General features: G+C 42.8%; 1 protein-coding gene across 2 annotated transcripts in view; it reads right to left on the bottom strand.

Moving 5' to 3' along the window:
• Positions 1-447: 447 nt before the first annotated feature.
• The window catches only part of jag2b (jagged canonical Notch ligand 2b), a 39,169-nt gene continuing 23,310 nt past the window's right edge, over positions 448-16,306 (bottom strand). The window contains exons 9-25 of one of the 2 annotated variants that reach the window (XM_026944501.3): positions 15,425-15,538; positions 13,739-13,852; positions 13,286-13,332; positions 12,990-13,166; positions 10,902-11,064; positions 10,563-10,727; positions 10,357-10,470; positions 10,044-10,271; positions 9,745-9,861; positions 9,549-9,576; positions 8,727-8,812; positions 8,217-8,330; positions 7,957-8,072; positions 7,328-7,579; positions 7,050-7,181; positions 5,592-5,742; positions 448-4,764 (exon numbers count right to left, since the gene is read on the bottom strand). In XM_026944501.3, the coding sequence (XP_026800302.1) occupies positions 4,250-4,764; positions 5,592-5,742; positions 7,050-7,181; positions 7,328-7,579; positions 7,957-8,072; positions 8,217-8,330; positions 8,727-8,812; positions 9,549-9,576; positions 9,745-9,861; positions 10,044-10,271; positions 10,357-10,470; positions 10,563-10,727; positions 10,902-11,064; positions 12,990-13,166; positions 13,286-13,332; positions 13,739-13,852; positions 15,425-15,538 (2,633 nt within the window). In that variant the 3' untranslated portion in view covers positions 448-4,249. The remainder of the gene's footprint in view (positions 4,765-5,591; positions 5,743-7,049; positions 7,182-7,327; positions 7,580-7,956; positions 8,073-8,216; positions 8,331-8,726; positions 8,813-9,548; positions 9,577-9,744; positions 9,862-10,043; positions 10,272-10,356; positions 10,471-10,562; positions 10,728-10,901; positions 11,065-12,989; positions 13,167-13,285; positions 13,333-13,738; positions 13,853-15,424; positions 15,539-16,306) is intronic. The other variant, XM_026944502.3, reaches the window with a different exon arrangement.

Here is a 16,306-nt window from a genome sequence, read left to right as displayed (position 1 = left end):
AAGGAGGGAGCTTGTGAAGGAGGAGTGGCTGTAACAACCGAAGGATCTGACAGCAGACAGGCGGCTGTTTGAGACGGGCGTACCTGGCATTTCAGGTCATCATAGACACACAGTGTTTATAAATGTGTGAGGGTCAGACGTCCTTGACTGCTGGGAGACGCTCCAGGAATCCGGTGTCAGCTTTCAGCCACATGCTGCAGTCTCACACAGAGATACATGGAGCAGCTTTATGGCTCTCAGCACATGTGGGGCAGTGATAGTGGGAAAAATTCTGAATCGAATAAATGACTCGATTTGATTGGAAGCAGAGTGGGAAATTTTCACTTATGTGCAGCATTTCCCAGAAGACGTGTCTTGTCTGTGATAATCAGTGCTGATGGTGAATGATGACAATGATGTCAGTTTTAACCAAGCCCTCCAGAATTACTGGCACCCTTCATGACAACCAGCAAAAATTAATATATTAAAAGAATAACACATGCAATAGGTGATATTTTGAGCTCAAACATACAGGGGCATTGTATAGTTTTATTTAAAGGTTTTCCTTTTTCCAAACATACACACACACAAAAAAAGATTTGTTTAAGTGGTCCAATTTTGCCCTGGAGAGAATAACACTGAGTCTATTCCTGTAATGTCTAACAAGGCTGAAAACACTTGTACAGTGTACTTGGTGCACTCCTCATGCAGAACATTTTAAGCTTCTTCATACTACATTTGTGAATGCAGACTTCCCCTTTTGATTAAGACAGGTTTTCAGTAGGGTTCAAGGCCAGAGACAATTGGAAACCACTGATTTTGTTTGTTTAACCATTTCTGTGATTTTAAAAGTATGTTTGGTCCTCATCTTATTGAAAGTGCTATCTAAGGCCAAGTCTGGAAGAGGGAACCAGGTTTTGGGCTGAAATACCCTGGTACTTAGCAGAATAAATGATTGCATTAGTCTAGAGCCCCTGAACCACCAGCCACAAAATAGTCCAAAAAATATAGCTAAACCGCCACCAAACTGTACAGTGGATGTTTTGGTGCCTTGTATGTAGCCCTCGTTTCCCAACAAACCTGGTGTGAATGACCAAAAAGTTTGATTTTGGTCTGATTTGACCACAAGACACTATGCCAACTGTAGTTCTAATGATGCTTGGTGAATTTCAGATGTTGCTTTTTTAACAAGCTCTCAGGAACGGCTTCTTTCTCATTGTTATAAAAGTAGCAACTAATAGTTGATTTGGAAACTTTTGAAACAACCACAAGAATCAATTAATTTTTAATCTCTAATTTTTAATTAAGTGTGCTCAAGGGGTCAGGTGACAAACTTATCTGTTTTAGACATGTGATTCTTTTTATCAACATAATTGTGCTTAAAGGTATTTTGAACTGCTTGTGCTTAAAAAAAAAATACTTTACTTGTGCAAGTCAACAACCATCAGTTACTTTTGTGTTGAAAGTTCTTTGGTTTTTCCCCCCGCAGTAATGGATAACAAAGGGATTTTACACATGTGTAACCTCATATTTAAACCCCAGGAGAACAGGATATGGTTAAATGAGTTCCTGAGGACTGAGCAAAAAAAAAAAAAAAAATGTTTTCAAAAATAACTATTTGTTTGCATGTATTTTAAATATTACTTATTTAATTATTTAATTTGTCATATATATTTTTGAGAGAAGATACGATTCAATGAATAATTAGTTTTTAGAATGAAGATAGTTTCTCCTACTGTTTTACAATTTTACATATTTTTTTAAATGAATATGAAAAGTGCAAATAATTCTGTACGCCATTGTAAATGATGCTCTGTCTTATTATATGCTAAGCACAAGCCCATAATGCTAATAACTGTGTCGGAAAAGCGCACTATTGCACCTATTCATCAGCTGTCTATTCACTGCTTTATTACCCTGCTGTATTCTATGTTAATTCTCCCAGCTCTTCGTTTAGATGTACTACCATAAATGAAGCAAATTACAGTATTAGAAACACCTACACTGCCTCAACCCTCCCCTCTGAGATGTGAAACCTGATGCCATTATTCCACCAGAGAAGCATCCCATTAGTGGCAGCTCATGAGACAAAACCATAACAAACTCTCAGCATCATCATACAGATCCTCATGAAACATTCAGAATGGATGAAGCCACAAGAAACCAGAAGATCCCATTGGTCTGCGTGTAGTCAGCCGAGAACAGGAGAGCTAATGCTATTGGTTGTTTCCTCCCAGGGCCGTCCTGACTGGAAGAAGAAGACAGTTCCTGTATTGATTGTCTTGCTGCTCACCTCTGGCTGCAGCAAGGGCAAGTAGGGTTATTTGATACAGTTGATTTATTATAAAACTCAGCCCAGAGTTTCTTTATTTTGTTCCAACACTATAACCTTAGCAAAGTTAGAAATTAGAAATCAGTGGAGAAGAGCTAAGAAAAAGAACACCATTAAAAATTATTCCTTCTTCTCCTCATAGGTGAGTTAACAGATGTGGAGTAAACCTTCTTCAAATGCTAATTTCACACTAAATACCAGAACACTGTAGTTTTCTTGAGCATATTGTTATAAAATGCTTTAATAAATAGTTTGATTTATTTCTAAGAACAAACATAAATTTGACTAAATGAACCAAAACCTTTGCAGAGCAATTCTTCTGTACAAAAAAATTACATTTTTTTTGTTTTCCAATCTTCTTCAGACCCGAACCCATTCCTTCCCATAATGCACATTCAGCTTTTAATGTGGGTTTCTTATTTTATCAGCTGTTCAGATTAATTCAGGATATTTCAATTCTTTTATTTTGAATCCTCCCATATGTGGCAGCAAGTAGCCACCCACAAGAGTAATATTCAAAATGAAAATAAAAGGGAAAAAAAAAAAAAAAAAAAATCAGCCACTTCTGAGGTAATCCATTTTTGTTTGGAGTTGGTACCTCAAACACAAACTGCTTTACAACGAAATTTGTTCCCTTCATGAAGCCTCAAACCAAAAGAAAAGAAAAGAAAAAAAACCCAGGAGCAATCAGATGGAGCAAGAACACAGTTTCACATCGTAGGAGAGAACTGCACCATTGCAAAGGCGCGTTTGGCCCCATAGGCCTTGACATGTATCAGGAATTTCTGCAGGCTTCCAGAATTCTATGACAGCAAGGAAGGACAGATGCTGAAAGGGGCACAGAGGATGTTACGGAAGCAAAAACACACGCCACAATATACCACCTAAATTTAAAGAATTACTTGTGTCAATGTGAAAACAAAAATCAACAACATAAAAAAAGATGAACTTTGATTACATTACTGTTCTGACTGTGGGATGCTGTATACTTGTATAAAACCTGCCTATGTCAACTGGCATAAATAAAAGGAATGGCATTGTAAAAAAACAAACAAACAAAAAAAACCCAAATAATCATAATAATAACAATAATAATATTAATAATAATTTCAATCATAATTATAATAGTAATAAAAAAATGTGACTTGTCTTAATTTACTAAATTCAAATATACACAGCGACTCCTTTACTATGTACAAATATTTACAGATTTCTTTCTTTCTTTGATCAAATACCTCGGTGGTACAAAATGGGAGACAAGCTCCCTTTGTGATCTATTGGGGTTGACCTCGGCAGCGAGAGATGCAACAGGCTTGTCAGAAGGCACTTGCTACCAACTCAAAATACTGCAATCCTTTATCATTTAAGGAGTGTTCAGCCAAGACAACAGACACAAGAGAAAAACAAGGCCACTTCGCAGGCACCGACCTGCGAGCTCAGTAAGGCAAGCATGGAGTGAGGAGAGGTGACGAGATGAATGAGGGCAAAATCACAAGGAGTTCTTACTTCTGTCCACAGGGCCAGTGCACTTCACTGGCAGCCCCATCCAAAATACAGGCCACTCACAATAAAACAAAACCAGAATCATCTGTAAACAGCAACGAAAAGTCTTTACACAGTTTATATTTTTTTTCCTCGATTTCCTGCTCAATTTCTTTCAGCAGTATATTTTGAAAAAAAAGTGGCCATCTCTTCACCTATTCTTATAAAGTAAAACAAATTCACTTCATCTGTACATCAGAAATTAAAAAAAAAATGTTTCAAGGGGGAAAAAAAATCTCAGACTCAAAATATCTCAGCACATTAAATAAAAAGGTGAAGAGGGAAAAAAACAAACAAACAAAGTTCTCCGTCTCTCTCTCTCTCAAACTCAACAGTCTGTTGTTTTCTTCGTCAGAAAAAAAGCCTCTCTCTGTGCCCGGGTCTGTGCAATAGCGTCTATACATACAGCTCTTTGGGGTCTTGGCCAGTGGCGCTGTTTGTGTTTTTCCAGCGGTTGTCTTTGTGGCTGTGGGCTGTCCGGTGAGGCGCTTTGAGGGGCGCATTGCTGCTGCGTGTGGTGCAGATCACCTCGCTGTTCACTTGCACTGTCGCTTTCGAGTACTTTTGGATGGGCCTCTTGCCGCCCTCTGTCCCACACCACTCCTCGCACAGCTCTAGTTCCTCTTCCTCCCCATCCTCTTCCTCCAGCTGGTCGTCTTCACTGCCTTTGCACGCCCGCTCGGTGTTGCCCATCAGCTTGGCGCGCTCGTATTCAGCATCCCGGTTGTCCTTGTGCTGCTGCCGTGTCACTGGTCGCAGTGGCTCCCACTGGTTGTTGACGCTCTCCTCCACAGGTGCATGCTCGCGCCTCTCACGCTCTTTTCGTCGCTTACGCGTCCACCACACGCACACGATCACGCAGAACACCCAGAGAGCACAGAAGACCACGCACAGCACAGGCACTAGATAATCTGCATACAAAGAAAATAATTTTTCTTCATTATTCATCTCGAAAGACACCATGACATGAAAACTATGGAAATAATCATTGAGTGTGTAAATGTGTTTTGTAACATTCCTGTTACATTAATAAAATTTTTTGCAATACACACTGTATAGAACTTTCATTTGAAGTGAATATGCACTTAAAATATTTTAAATATTGTTTAAACACAATATTGAAACAGCAGGCAATCATTAATACAATCATTAATCCCTATTTAATTAACCATAATTCTTTGTCTCAAGAACTAGAAACAGGCCAAGCCAAATACATTATAAATTCCAATTAGAAAAAAAAAACGCTAGATGAAAGGCAAGCGATCGTCTTATAAAATGAAACACTTTGTACAGAAAGCTTTCCAATTTAATTCAATTTTATTTGCATCACACTTTTAACAAAAGACAGTCAAAAAAACAGCTTTACAGAAATACGGATGTAGATCTAGATCCCTAATGAGAATGACATGAGAAAGAAACCTTGAGAGGAACCAGACTCAAAAGAGAATCCACCCTCTTCTACTTCAAAGCTTCTCAAGATTTGAGGCACCTTTTAACCTTTTGGCTCCTAAAAAATTACTGCACTTCCATCAGAGAAGGCCTTGTCATTTAGGACTCTTTAGGAGTCATTACTGCCTGAAAGCATGCAGACAGTGACTTCAGCTTAGTCATGCTGTTCCCATACAGCGTCAGCTACAGTGAGAGAAGATAGGATGAATCACATTGGCTTTATGGTCTCTGGTCTCCAGGCGCCCTCCTGTCATAGCCGTTTAATCTGCATGAATTGGTGGATACTCACCCACAGACTGAGGCACGACCCGCGTCTCCACTTTGACCTCGATGACAGCCAGCATGATGGTGCTGTTGTGGCGCTTGGACAGCGTGCTGACGACGGTGCTGGCCGCCTCCTGGATCCGACTGTGGTCAGGCTGCTCATCCTGCTGGAAGGACTGCACAGAGCCAACATTGGATATGTCAGAAGTGTGTGTGTGTGTGCACATGGTAGAGAGACAGCCTGACAGCAAGACAGGACGAAGTAGCAAAAGATACACATTGCAGGAGATCCTGATGGAGAATATGAGAATGAATGACCCTGTTTAAACTTGTGGAGTATGCCCATCTAAATATGTTGGCCAGAAAGGTAAGTTTTGTGGGAAAAGTAGGGAGACGCATTGGACAGCAAACGTAAAAGCGTGTGGTTTAAAATACACTATTTCTTAAGTTCAAATAAGAGGAACAAGGAAGCCTGTCTTTGCAGTGATTATGATCATTCTCTCATTTCATGCCTACATCCCATTGATTTTTATGAAATCTCCAACATGCAAAGACCTGCAGTTCAGCATACCTCAGCAGTTCCTGAAGCTGTGAGTCAGCTTGTTATAATGTGTGTATCACATAAATCCATACACAAGTAAAGGCACTTAGCAGTCCACATAAGCCACAATGATTCATTGAAAAGCTGAAATGCAAAGCTTTAGGTGTATTACACGCCTCACAAATATGAGAACACCAACAGGAGTGCATGACTGAACAAGAATATCCAAATAGTATATTTAATAGGTTTATTTAATAATTTCAAGACTTAAACCCCAGCCGATCAGTTGAATAAATCTAATAAATAGTTAAATAAAAATGAAATGAGCAAAAGCAGCTACTGACAGCCCACGCCCCACTCATAAAGGAAAGACGAATTTACAAGACAGAATCTGTGTTTATTTTGCAGTGGTGATATACACTATATGGCCAAAAGTATGTGGACACATGACCATAACACCCATATGTGGGCCTTCCCCAAGCTGTTGCCACAAAGTTGGAAACACAAAATTGTCTAGAATGTCTTTCTATTCTGTAGCATTAAGATTTCCTTTCACTGGAACTAAGAGGCCCAAACCCGCATGACAATGCCCCTGAACACCTTTGGGATGAATTGCAATGGCAACTTCACAGCAGGCCTTCTTGCCAGACATCAGTGCCCAACCTCTTGTGGCTGAATGGGCAAATCTCCACAGCCATGCTCCAAAACCTAGTGGAAAGCCTTCTCAAGAGAGTGGACGCAGTTATAGCAGCAAAGGGGGAACAACTCAATATCAGTGCCCAATGTTTGGAATGTTTAATGGTCATGTGTCCAAATATTTTTGGCCAGATAGTGTACCAAATATAAACACTTTTCTAAATAACTCAGTGGAAGCCACATCACTGATATATACACAACTGCAGACACCCTGTTAGATAAAAATTACTAAAGCGGTTCACTTACCATGGCCACCTCTACTGCATCCTGGTTGGAGTAGGAGAGTTCACAGAGAACCAATAGGGCATCATCTTTGGCAAGGTTCCGTGTAGCAGGCAGGTACCTCAGCTCTGAGCATACATTCTCCACTGTCGTACCCTAGGAGAGGAATCAGTACTTAACAACAGAACACGCTGTTTGCCCATCAGCTGTTAAAAAGCTTCTGTAGAATGAAACTTTTTTTTTTTTTTAGACAAAGACAAACAGCTACACAATCAGAATCAGGATCCAAATCCCAAACTCACTGTGGGTAGCTTGTCCCGGTTGAAGATGAGTGTAATTCGGGCACAGCTGTTGCCCAGGTAGCCTGTATTGGGCTCACACTTGGTGTGAACAGCTGGTGGGGTGTCAGGACTTGAGCAGAAGCCCCAGTGGTGGCATGGGGGAGAGAGGCAGGTGAGGAAGCCGTGCTCTAGGCACTCGCGACCCGCTGGACAGACGTGATGCTCTCTCCCTGGGGCTCCTGGCAGTAGGCATGGCCGCCTGCCACACACCACCTGACAGAGGGTTACACAGGTCAGGAGCCATTCCCACAAGTGATAAGATCCATTATGTTTCCATTAAAATGAATATAAATTTAACTACACACTTACACTAAACCCAATACCTCACAACCCACACACTCTGAATGTCAACATTGAATGTCTGCACATTGTATTTCTTCTGCACTGATGTATTTGCACTGTGCCTATGCACAAATGTGTGTAATCAGGTATATTTATTCTTGCATTTCATTTCACTTGACTACTGTAGTCCCCAGAGCCATTGCTTGCCCCAGGAAATGGTGGCATGACCAGTACAGCACTGTTTTATACAGACAGGATGAGAACAACAATTGACTTGTCAGGATAGTGTGAGGGAAAGTAACATTTACCTTTGTACACTCTACTTTGCCATTAATACACTGGCAGGTGTTGCAGTCTTCATCCCAGCGGCTGCCATGAGGGAACTGCAATCCAGTGTAATGACACGTCTTCCCAATGCCTATGACTGGATCACACATCGAAAGGGAATCCCTAAATCAACTCATACTGAATCAATTCATGAAAATCCTCATAGCTTTGAGTAGTATAGAACAAGGCTTAGGTTTTCAGTCTATACTGGTCAGAAAACCAACTCAGAAAACCAACTTACACTCTTGGCATCGAGGTCCAGAGCGTCCGAGTGGACATATGCAGCGGAAGCCATTGATCTCATCCACACATGTAGCTCCATACGCACAGGGCGATGACTGGCATTCATCAATGTCTGAGGAAAGAAGCATACATTTATCTATACAGTAAAGTACATTTGAAAACTGCTGTGAAACAACAAAAACAAAAAAACACAATCCAAATGTCTGATAATTTATAAAATACACAGTGGGTCATAGGCAGCTCCCTGGGATTGCTTTCCAGACATTAAGTCAGAGAAATGCATGAAATCCTTAAGAGACCATTTTCAGTCAGAGGCATCGACAGTCAGATGAGACAAAGAGACAGCTCCCGGACAGCAGTGAGGAATTTCTGCCACTGCTTGAATAATTCATCTCTTCTGTCTGTGTAAGCAAGGGTTAACCTTTGCTCCTCAAAGAGGTCAAAGTACACAGGATGCTCTGTAATCTGGCATTCATCGTTCCCACTTTTCCTCCCTGTGAATACTCACTGATGCGGCAGTCAGGCCCGGCAAAGCCTGGGGCGCACTCACAGCGGAACCAGTTTACACCATCCACGCAGATTCCTCCATTATAGCTGCACAAGAGAGTAAATGCAGTATTACTGACAACAGGTTGATTCACAGAATTAATTGAAACCACACTGATTAGCTCTTCATGGCAGAAATGTAGCAGTATAAAAGGATGCAAAGAAAAAGAGAGAAAGAGAGAAATAAAGATACGGAGCAGGATAGGAAAGGTTACAAAGGCCTCATCCCATTCATCAATACTGCACTTTTCAGATGCTAATCCCTGATGGCCCCATGCTGGGCTGCCCTCCATGTCCCCTCCTCCCTTTTCCCGTCCCTATCCACAATCCCCTGCTTGTGGGTCAGCAGGGTAGAATGGCAGGAGGGCAACAAGGGCTGCGGGAGAAAGAGTCAGCCCGCCTCCTCCTCCCAATCCCTCAAGCCCTCACCGCTGGGGGCACCCTTTTAGGGCCATCGGTTCTATTGTGTGCCCCATTAAAACCATCCTGCGCTCTCCCATGCTGTTGGCTGAAGGGAGATCTTCCTTTGGCTTTACAACACCCCCTCCCATCCTTCAGCCTGCCCAGCCTCCTCCTCCTTCTACATATCCGTTCACAGAGAATGGAGGGCAAGAAAGGGGGGTGGAACTGGGCAGAAAGCCATGCAAGAGGGGTTATTCACAGCTGGTGGTGTTGTACAGGGAAGGGGAGGGTCACCACTGACAGCAGGGACAACAGAACCACCAACAGCCCTGATTAGAGTAGAGTAAATATGTTGGAGGCGGGGATGCTGCAGCTCACTTACCAAGGGTGAGGGTTGCAGTCATTGGTGTCTGTTAATAAGGAAGAAAAACAGAAAAAAGTCAGACAGTCAGATGGAACAGAATCTCAAATGCTTGTATTAACATAACATAATTTATGTAATAACATAATTAACACATAAAATATGCAAATTAGCCAAATAAAGGAAGTCTAAATAGAACAAAAGTTTAGGAACTGACTCTGTGAACAGGTAGGTCCCTCCCAGCCGTCCTTACAAATGCAGGTAAACGTGTCACCACCTCCCACACACGTTCCTCCATTAACACATGGACTGGAAGCACATGTGCTGTTCTTTGCTGGAGCATAAAAAGAGAGAATAGGTTCACCGTTACCAAAATAGACTCAAGTTCCACGCAAATCTGTTCCCAGTTTAGCTCAATCAACGCAACACTACACAAACAAATAAAAGCCCTACAAGTACTACTACCTTTCACTCCAACATTCTTTGATGATAACCGTCAGAGGTCAGCAAGCTTACCTGTGTTGCAGGTACGCCCACCCCAGCCAGGCAGACAAGCGCAGCGGAAGGTGTCTCCATGGTCATAACAGGTGCCCCCGTTGGCACAAGTACTGGAGTCGCACTGGCTCTCGCGCGAGTGGCATGTCTTACCCTTCCAGCCATCAGCGCACTCGCAGTAGAAGTCATTGACCAGATCTTGACATCGGCCACCGTTCTTACATGGGTTTCTGCTGCACTCGTTCACGTCTAAAAGAGAGGAAAGTGAAGTGAGTGTCAACCAAGAGGGAGGGGGACAGTCAAAAAGGGAGGTGATGATGCCAGTTGCACTCACTGAGGTCACATAGTTTGCCCTCCCAGCCATCAGGACAGAAGCACTGGAAAGAGTTGACACCGTCGATGCAGGTCCCGCCATTGCGGCATGGGCTACTCACACAGTCATTCACATCTGGAAGAGGAAACAAGGGATCACTGGGGTAAGAGCACAAGTTAAATATGGAAAAGCAAATGAAGAAGGAACAAGATGGCAGGAGGACTCACTTTCATGGCAATAAGTGCCAGTAAAGCCAGGGTCACAGGTGCAGGTGAAGTTGCCGCTGGGCTGACTGACGCAGTGGCCATGAGACCCACATACATTGGACGAGATACGTCTCACGCCTCCGACTGAGGTGTTACTTGCCACAGTGATTGTGCAGCTGTCAATCACTATGAGACAGAGAAAAAAAAACACGAAAACTGCAGATTAGGGACATCTATGCAGATGTAGCATATATCAGGACATTCAGTAAGCATTTTATGTGTACATCCATCTTAACTGTGGCGAAAGGCGAAATGGGTTACAGAGAACCAGTATTAGTACACGGAACTGGTATCCATTACCCTGGCAGGGGGCAGTCCTGCAGTGGTCCTTGCGATCCGCACAGGTCTTTCCCTCATAATCCTCAGTGCATGCGCAGTAAAAATCTCCCAGCATACTGTGGCAGGTTGCTTCATTCTTACATGGGTTGGGCTCACAAAGGTTTGAGTTCCAATGGCTTTGCACCTACATACACAGAGAGATGAGAACAAGGGGTTAAAAAAGTCAAAGGAATAAGCAAAATAGAGAATGACAAAGAATAAATGGGACAGTGGACCAGAGAAGGTGAACGAGGCCTTGATTTACTTAGGGTCTTGGCTCTTAAGGCCCCAAATCATTTTTAAATGATGGCGATAAACAGAGTGGCGTAAGCTGTAGAAAACCTGCCAGCAGCTTACAGATTAAGATGACTGCGACATCACGTTTACACCAGAGGCTGATCAAAACAAACCATAAAGCTGAACTTAGTCATCCTGCCTTTCTCACTGACCTGATCCAGCAGGAATATAAAACATTTAAATTTTTATTAGCTTTGACCTCCAGGCCACACAAGTGACTTTAGAGTGGGGCTAGATGATCATTTGCTCCATAACATTTCAGAATTCAGGGCAGAGAAGTACTTTGGATAGAAATCTGCTCCCCTTGTACAAGCAACTAGCTCCACACCACTTCAGCAGTATATTTCCAGTCTCCATTATACACAAAACATCTTCAAGAGGGACGAACTTGGAGTGAATTCAAACAAGACTCTTAGTGGGACAGATCTTGCCAGTTGCCATGTAAGGTGTTTTGTTGGGCTGCGGCCTGGCCATTCTTTCCTTGCTGCATGTCGATGAATTGGGCTGTCTGTGGCCACCCCTCTGCTCTGTCGATTTATTTATTTTATTAGGGATGTTCAGTTTATACAGTGGGAGGCTAAGGCCTGTTAACAGCACTTATCCATGCAAAAGCTGATGACAGAACGCCAGACTGCTTCGAGAAAAAAGTCCATACAAAGCTGCTCCAGTACAGGGAATTCAGCATCCATTTCAGCTGGACTTTCAGTCACCCAATGCTCAATATTAAATGTTAGAATGTTAGCTGGCAGTTATTCCACAGGGTATCGGTTTAGGGCAGGGCTACTGCGCGCTGCTGGCTTCAGCTCTAAAAGTAGGCTCATGTGCAGATGTTCTTGAAAGAGGGCTATCACAGATCAAACATTTGACCTGTTTATCCCACATGCCGTCTATGAACGAGGAGCCCTTCACAGGCTAAGAGGAGTGCAATGGCACGCCAAGCACGAATTGAACGTAAAAAATCAAGGCCTTCTCGTTCCTGGGCTGTGTGTGGGCAGCCAGCCAGTCAGCCCAAAAAAGAGTTGCCTCATTCACTACGTCCTTTATTTTTAGCCTGTACAGTAAGCCAAGACTGGCTCCGGACCAGATTCTAGCACCTCCATAGAGATCCACTTCAAACTCTCCGCTGGGTGGCAACAGGCCCCAGACCGGACCATCAAGAACAAGACCGATGTGGCAGGAATAAAACCTCCCAGCTCCCACTTTCACCTGTGCTGGAATAGCAGCACTGATCTGCCCTGCATCAATGTTCCAAATAAATACATGCTAATGTGAGGCCTTCCAGTTTAGCCTCTCTAACAGGAAACATGTAATGCAAGGAAAAGTACACGCTAATGGTGCAGACAAATGGGCCCGTGTCAGTGCATCCACTTCCTATTCATTTCAATTAAAAACTCTACTGAACAGTGCTTAACAGGTATGACAAGGTCAAATCTGTCTCTCTGTGTTGTAGCTAAAGCTCACCTTTAGCTAAAATACATTAATCAAACATTGAGTGTGAAGACTTGCTTCTAAACATCATACAAAGGTGCTACAAAATGTATTTTTGTAAAGTAATTACTAAATATTATTACAAAGTTTAATTCAAATTGATTCAATTTTTCAATTAGAATTGGAAAATTTGCAAATGGACACCAAAAAGATGCGACATCATCTCAAAAACATTGTCTCCTATATATTACATTAAGAGGATATGCATCATTTTAAACAGACGGCAATCTGGCAGGCTTCATAAACTACCCTTCCCCGATTCAAACACCCATTCTTGACACTCACCTCACACAGCATCCCAGCATAGTCAGGCATGCATTCGCATACGAAGCTATCCCCCACCTCGTGACAGCGACCACCATTCTGACAGGGGCTGCTGGCACACTTGCTCCTTTGGATCTCACAGTGGGTGCCTACAAAGCCTGGTGGACACTGGCAGTGGTATCCTCCCAGTGCCCCTTCCTGAAAATAAACCAGGTTATTACTCACGGCAAATGATGAAAGCACTACTTCTTGAAAATGAAATGCCAGTGAAGGGCACTGTCCACTGTAATCAAGAACAACAACTGAGAAAGTTCTACCTTGCAGGTCGCGCCATTCTGGCATTGTCCATGGCAGCCATTTACATCTATGAGGAAAAGAGTAAGCCAAACAGTAAACATAGTGAAAACAAACCAGGGTCCGGGTTGTTAATTATTAACAGCATGCAGTTAAGATGACGAGAAGCTTGCATTAGTAGGCCAAAGACAGAAACGTTAGTTCAATCAGCACAAGCTAACAGGCCACTAAGCAGAAAGCAAGAACCCAGCATGCAACAGGAGTTGTACACTCTATGTGGTGTACATATCCCTCCAGAGTATCAAGTGCCTAGAGAGGAAACCCTGGCTGCGGAACGGGTCACCCGTGTGTGTGAATGTGCGCTCGGATATCAGAGATAGAGAGACAAAAGTAGAAGGAGAACAGTCTCAACACTAAAGAATGTGATAAGAGAGCTGTGGCACAGTGAGCAGAGGAGAACATGAGGAGATACTGACTGATGTCACAGTTCTGTCCAGCCCATCCTTGAAAGCAGTCACAGTGATATCCACCAATCAAATTTTTGCAAGAGTAAGCATTTTTGCAAGGCTTCCCCATACACTCATTCACGTCTGTGGATTAAGGAGAGAAAGAGCAAGGATGAGGAACAAGAAAGAAAAAGTGGGAGGGCAAAAAAAAAAGTCCAGGAAAGTGAGAGAAAAACCCAAGATCTCTCTATGTAGCCCCACCACCTTCAAGCACATTTAAATGTCTCGCAGCTTACAACTGTACCTATCTGCAAAACGATGGCTATTAGACTTTGCGTCAGGGTCTGCTCCTAATTTTATCCTCTCCTCGATAACAATACTCCATTTCCACACCAAAGACTCATCAGCTTTCAAAGCTGACTCGAGAAAAAATGGGTGGCATGACCCTCGCAGACCCTGCTGTGAAAGAGCCTGAGCTTATTAGGTTGATTAAATATTCAGCAGGGGCCCCTGGCGAGGCACCTGTCCTCTGGGAAACCTGACTCCCAGCTGCAGCGGGGCCACGAAATGTGAGCCAAGGCTACGGTTCGACCCGTAAGCTGAGCACACAAGCTCCGGTTCCCTTTCCGCACTTGTTTACAGGTCATCTTCTGCTTCCTCTCGTGCATCCTGCACTTCCTATGACGAGAGCATGATGGAGCAGTGCATGTGACAAGTGGACTCAAAGGCTGGACTGATCTCAGAAAACAAACCGCCGTCTCCACGTCTGTCCTGTGTGCACTGTACATTCTCCTATCCTTCCTCCACTCACTGGTATCAAGTTATGCTCCACTTCTCATAAAACTTTAGCAATTACTCTCCTATAGCAAAACACAGATATTGCTAGTCATCCACCATGCATGCAGCTGCAGTAGTCAAACACAATTACATTTACCTGGTCAGTCCAGGTCAGACACTCATGCATCAACAGCCATGTTTGCCAACAAAACGGGATGCATCAAGACAGTAAGATGCAGCATGGAATACTACAACTGGATACACTATTGTATTATTAAAATGAGTGGATGCAGAGCAGATTACTTCTGTTCAGCTTCAATTATGGCTACGGTTTCCTGACTGTTCTAATAATGACTAATCCTATAATCCCATCAAATCTCTTCACCACTATAATAATAATTATTATTATAATCCTACTAAAATCATTGTAAAAAGAGGTTTCCATATATTATTCCTTTTAGATTATTTTCTCACAGCGTAACATACAAGCTAATCATTCCATAGTCAGTGAGCTCTATAGAAAAATCCAGTGTTCGCTGTTAAACCTTTTCACAGGCCACAGAAAGTGAAAAATACATACGGTCATGCAGGTCACGGTCCCTGACTTTGCCAGAGAGATGCTCAATATGGCATTAGATCTGTCCCACTTCCAACAACACTGAGTAAACTATTCCCCTTAAAGGAAATGGAATGACCTCATTCTCTTTCTACTATATGCTATTTAGAAGGAGTATCTTATATTGAATTAGTCAGTGCAGTCAGAGGGGCACATTAAAAACAAACTGCCACCAGTATAAGACGACCCGTTGCTGCCAATTATTTTTCTTGCTCTTTGACCCAATACGTAGCAAAACCGTAAAGCTTCAAACTCTGACACAATGAACCAAATTATAATTCATTCCAATAGAATGCACAATAGTAATCATGCATCAGTCTTACCAATCTTGCAGGTCTTCCCAGCCCACTGCGGAGGACAGAGACACTCGAAGGCGTTATCCAGGTCGATACAGGTTCCTCCTTGAGCACAGGGACTCGAGGCACACTCGTCCATGTCTGCAATCCAACCCAAAACAGAGCTCTCTTCACAACCATAATAGAGATAGTGTACTGGAAACTTGCAGCCGGCTGTTCTTAACACTCAGTTCTCTCAAAGCAAAACAGTTTCATCATTAAACCATTTATGAGGTCGATGCGCCAAATGGATTCACATGAGCAGGATTTTACTGCACAGTAAATGAGCAGTAGCTTTCCATATAAAACATTGAAACTCTGTGATTATGTGGTGGGTGGTGGTCAGCAAAATCAGTGTAAACACAGACAGGGGACACACCAAGAGACAGAGACACAAACAACAGAGAAAAACCAAAGTGTGTCAGCGAGAGTAAGAGAGCGCTTCTGACTTCACACTGTAGAACAATTAATCCAAAGACTAGCAGAGTAGCTAGTGAGAGGATTAGCTGCCCAATCCTCACACTTCTGATGCTGGTACAAATAACAAGTGAGCGCAGGGGCAGCACAGGACATTCAGGAGCCAAACACAGCAATGAAAGGAAGGCAGCACACAACCCCTTTTCTATGTTCTTCCCACATTTTCTTTATGCATCTATTGGATTGTTAAGAACAACAAGACATAGATGCCAAATAGGTGCAGCTGCATAGGTGCAAAATTTTAGGAGTCGTCCCTCCTGTTGCTACGGTAACAGCTAAAAAGCTCTGCATGTGAATTGGGGAAACCTGGCAGCTACATGGAGAGGGAACAGGAATGGGGAAAAAGGGAGTTCAGAATATAAAACATTATAGGCTATCATCCAAGAGAGAATA

The sequence above is a fragment of the Pangasianodon hypophthalmus genome, chromosome 19 (genome assembly GCF_027358585.1).
Source record: "Pangasianodon hypophthalmus isolate fPanHyp1 chromosome 19, fPanHyp1.pri, whole genome shotgun sequence".
NCBI lineage: Eukaryota > Metazoa > Chordata > Actinopteri > Siluriformes > Pangasiidae > Pangasianodon > Pangasianodon hypophthalmus.
Note: the sequence above shows the minus strand (reverse complement) of the source record. Positions and strands in the feature narration are given on the sequence as shown.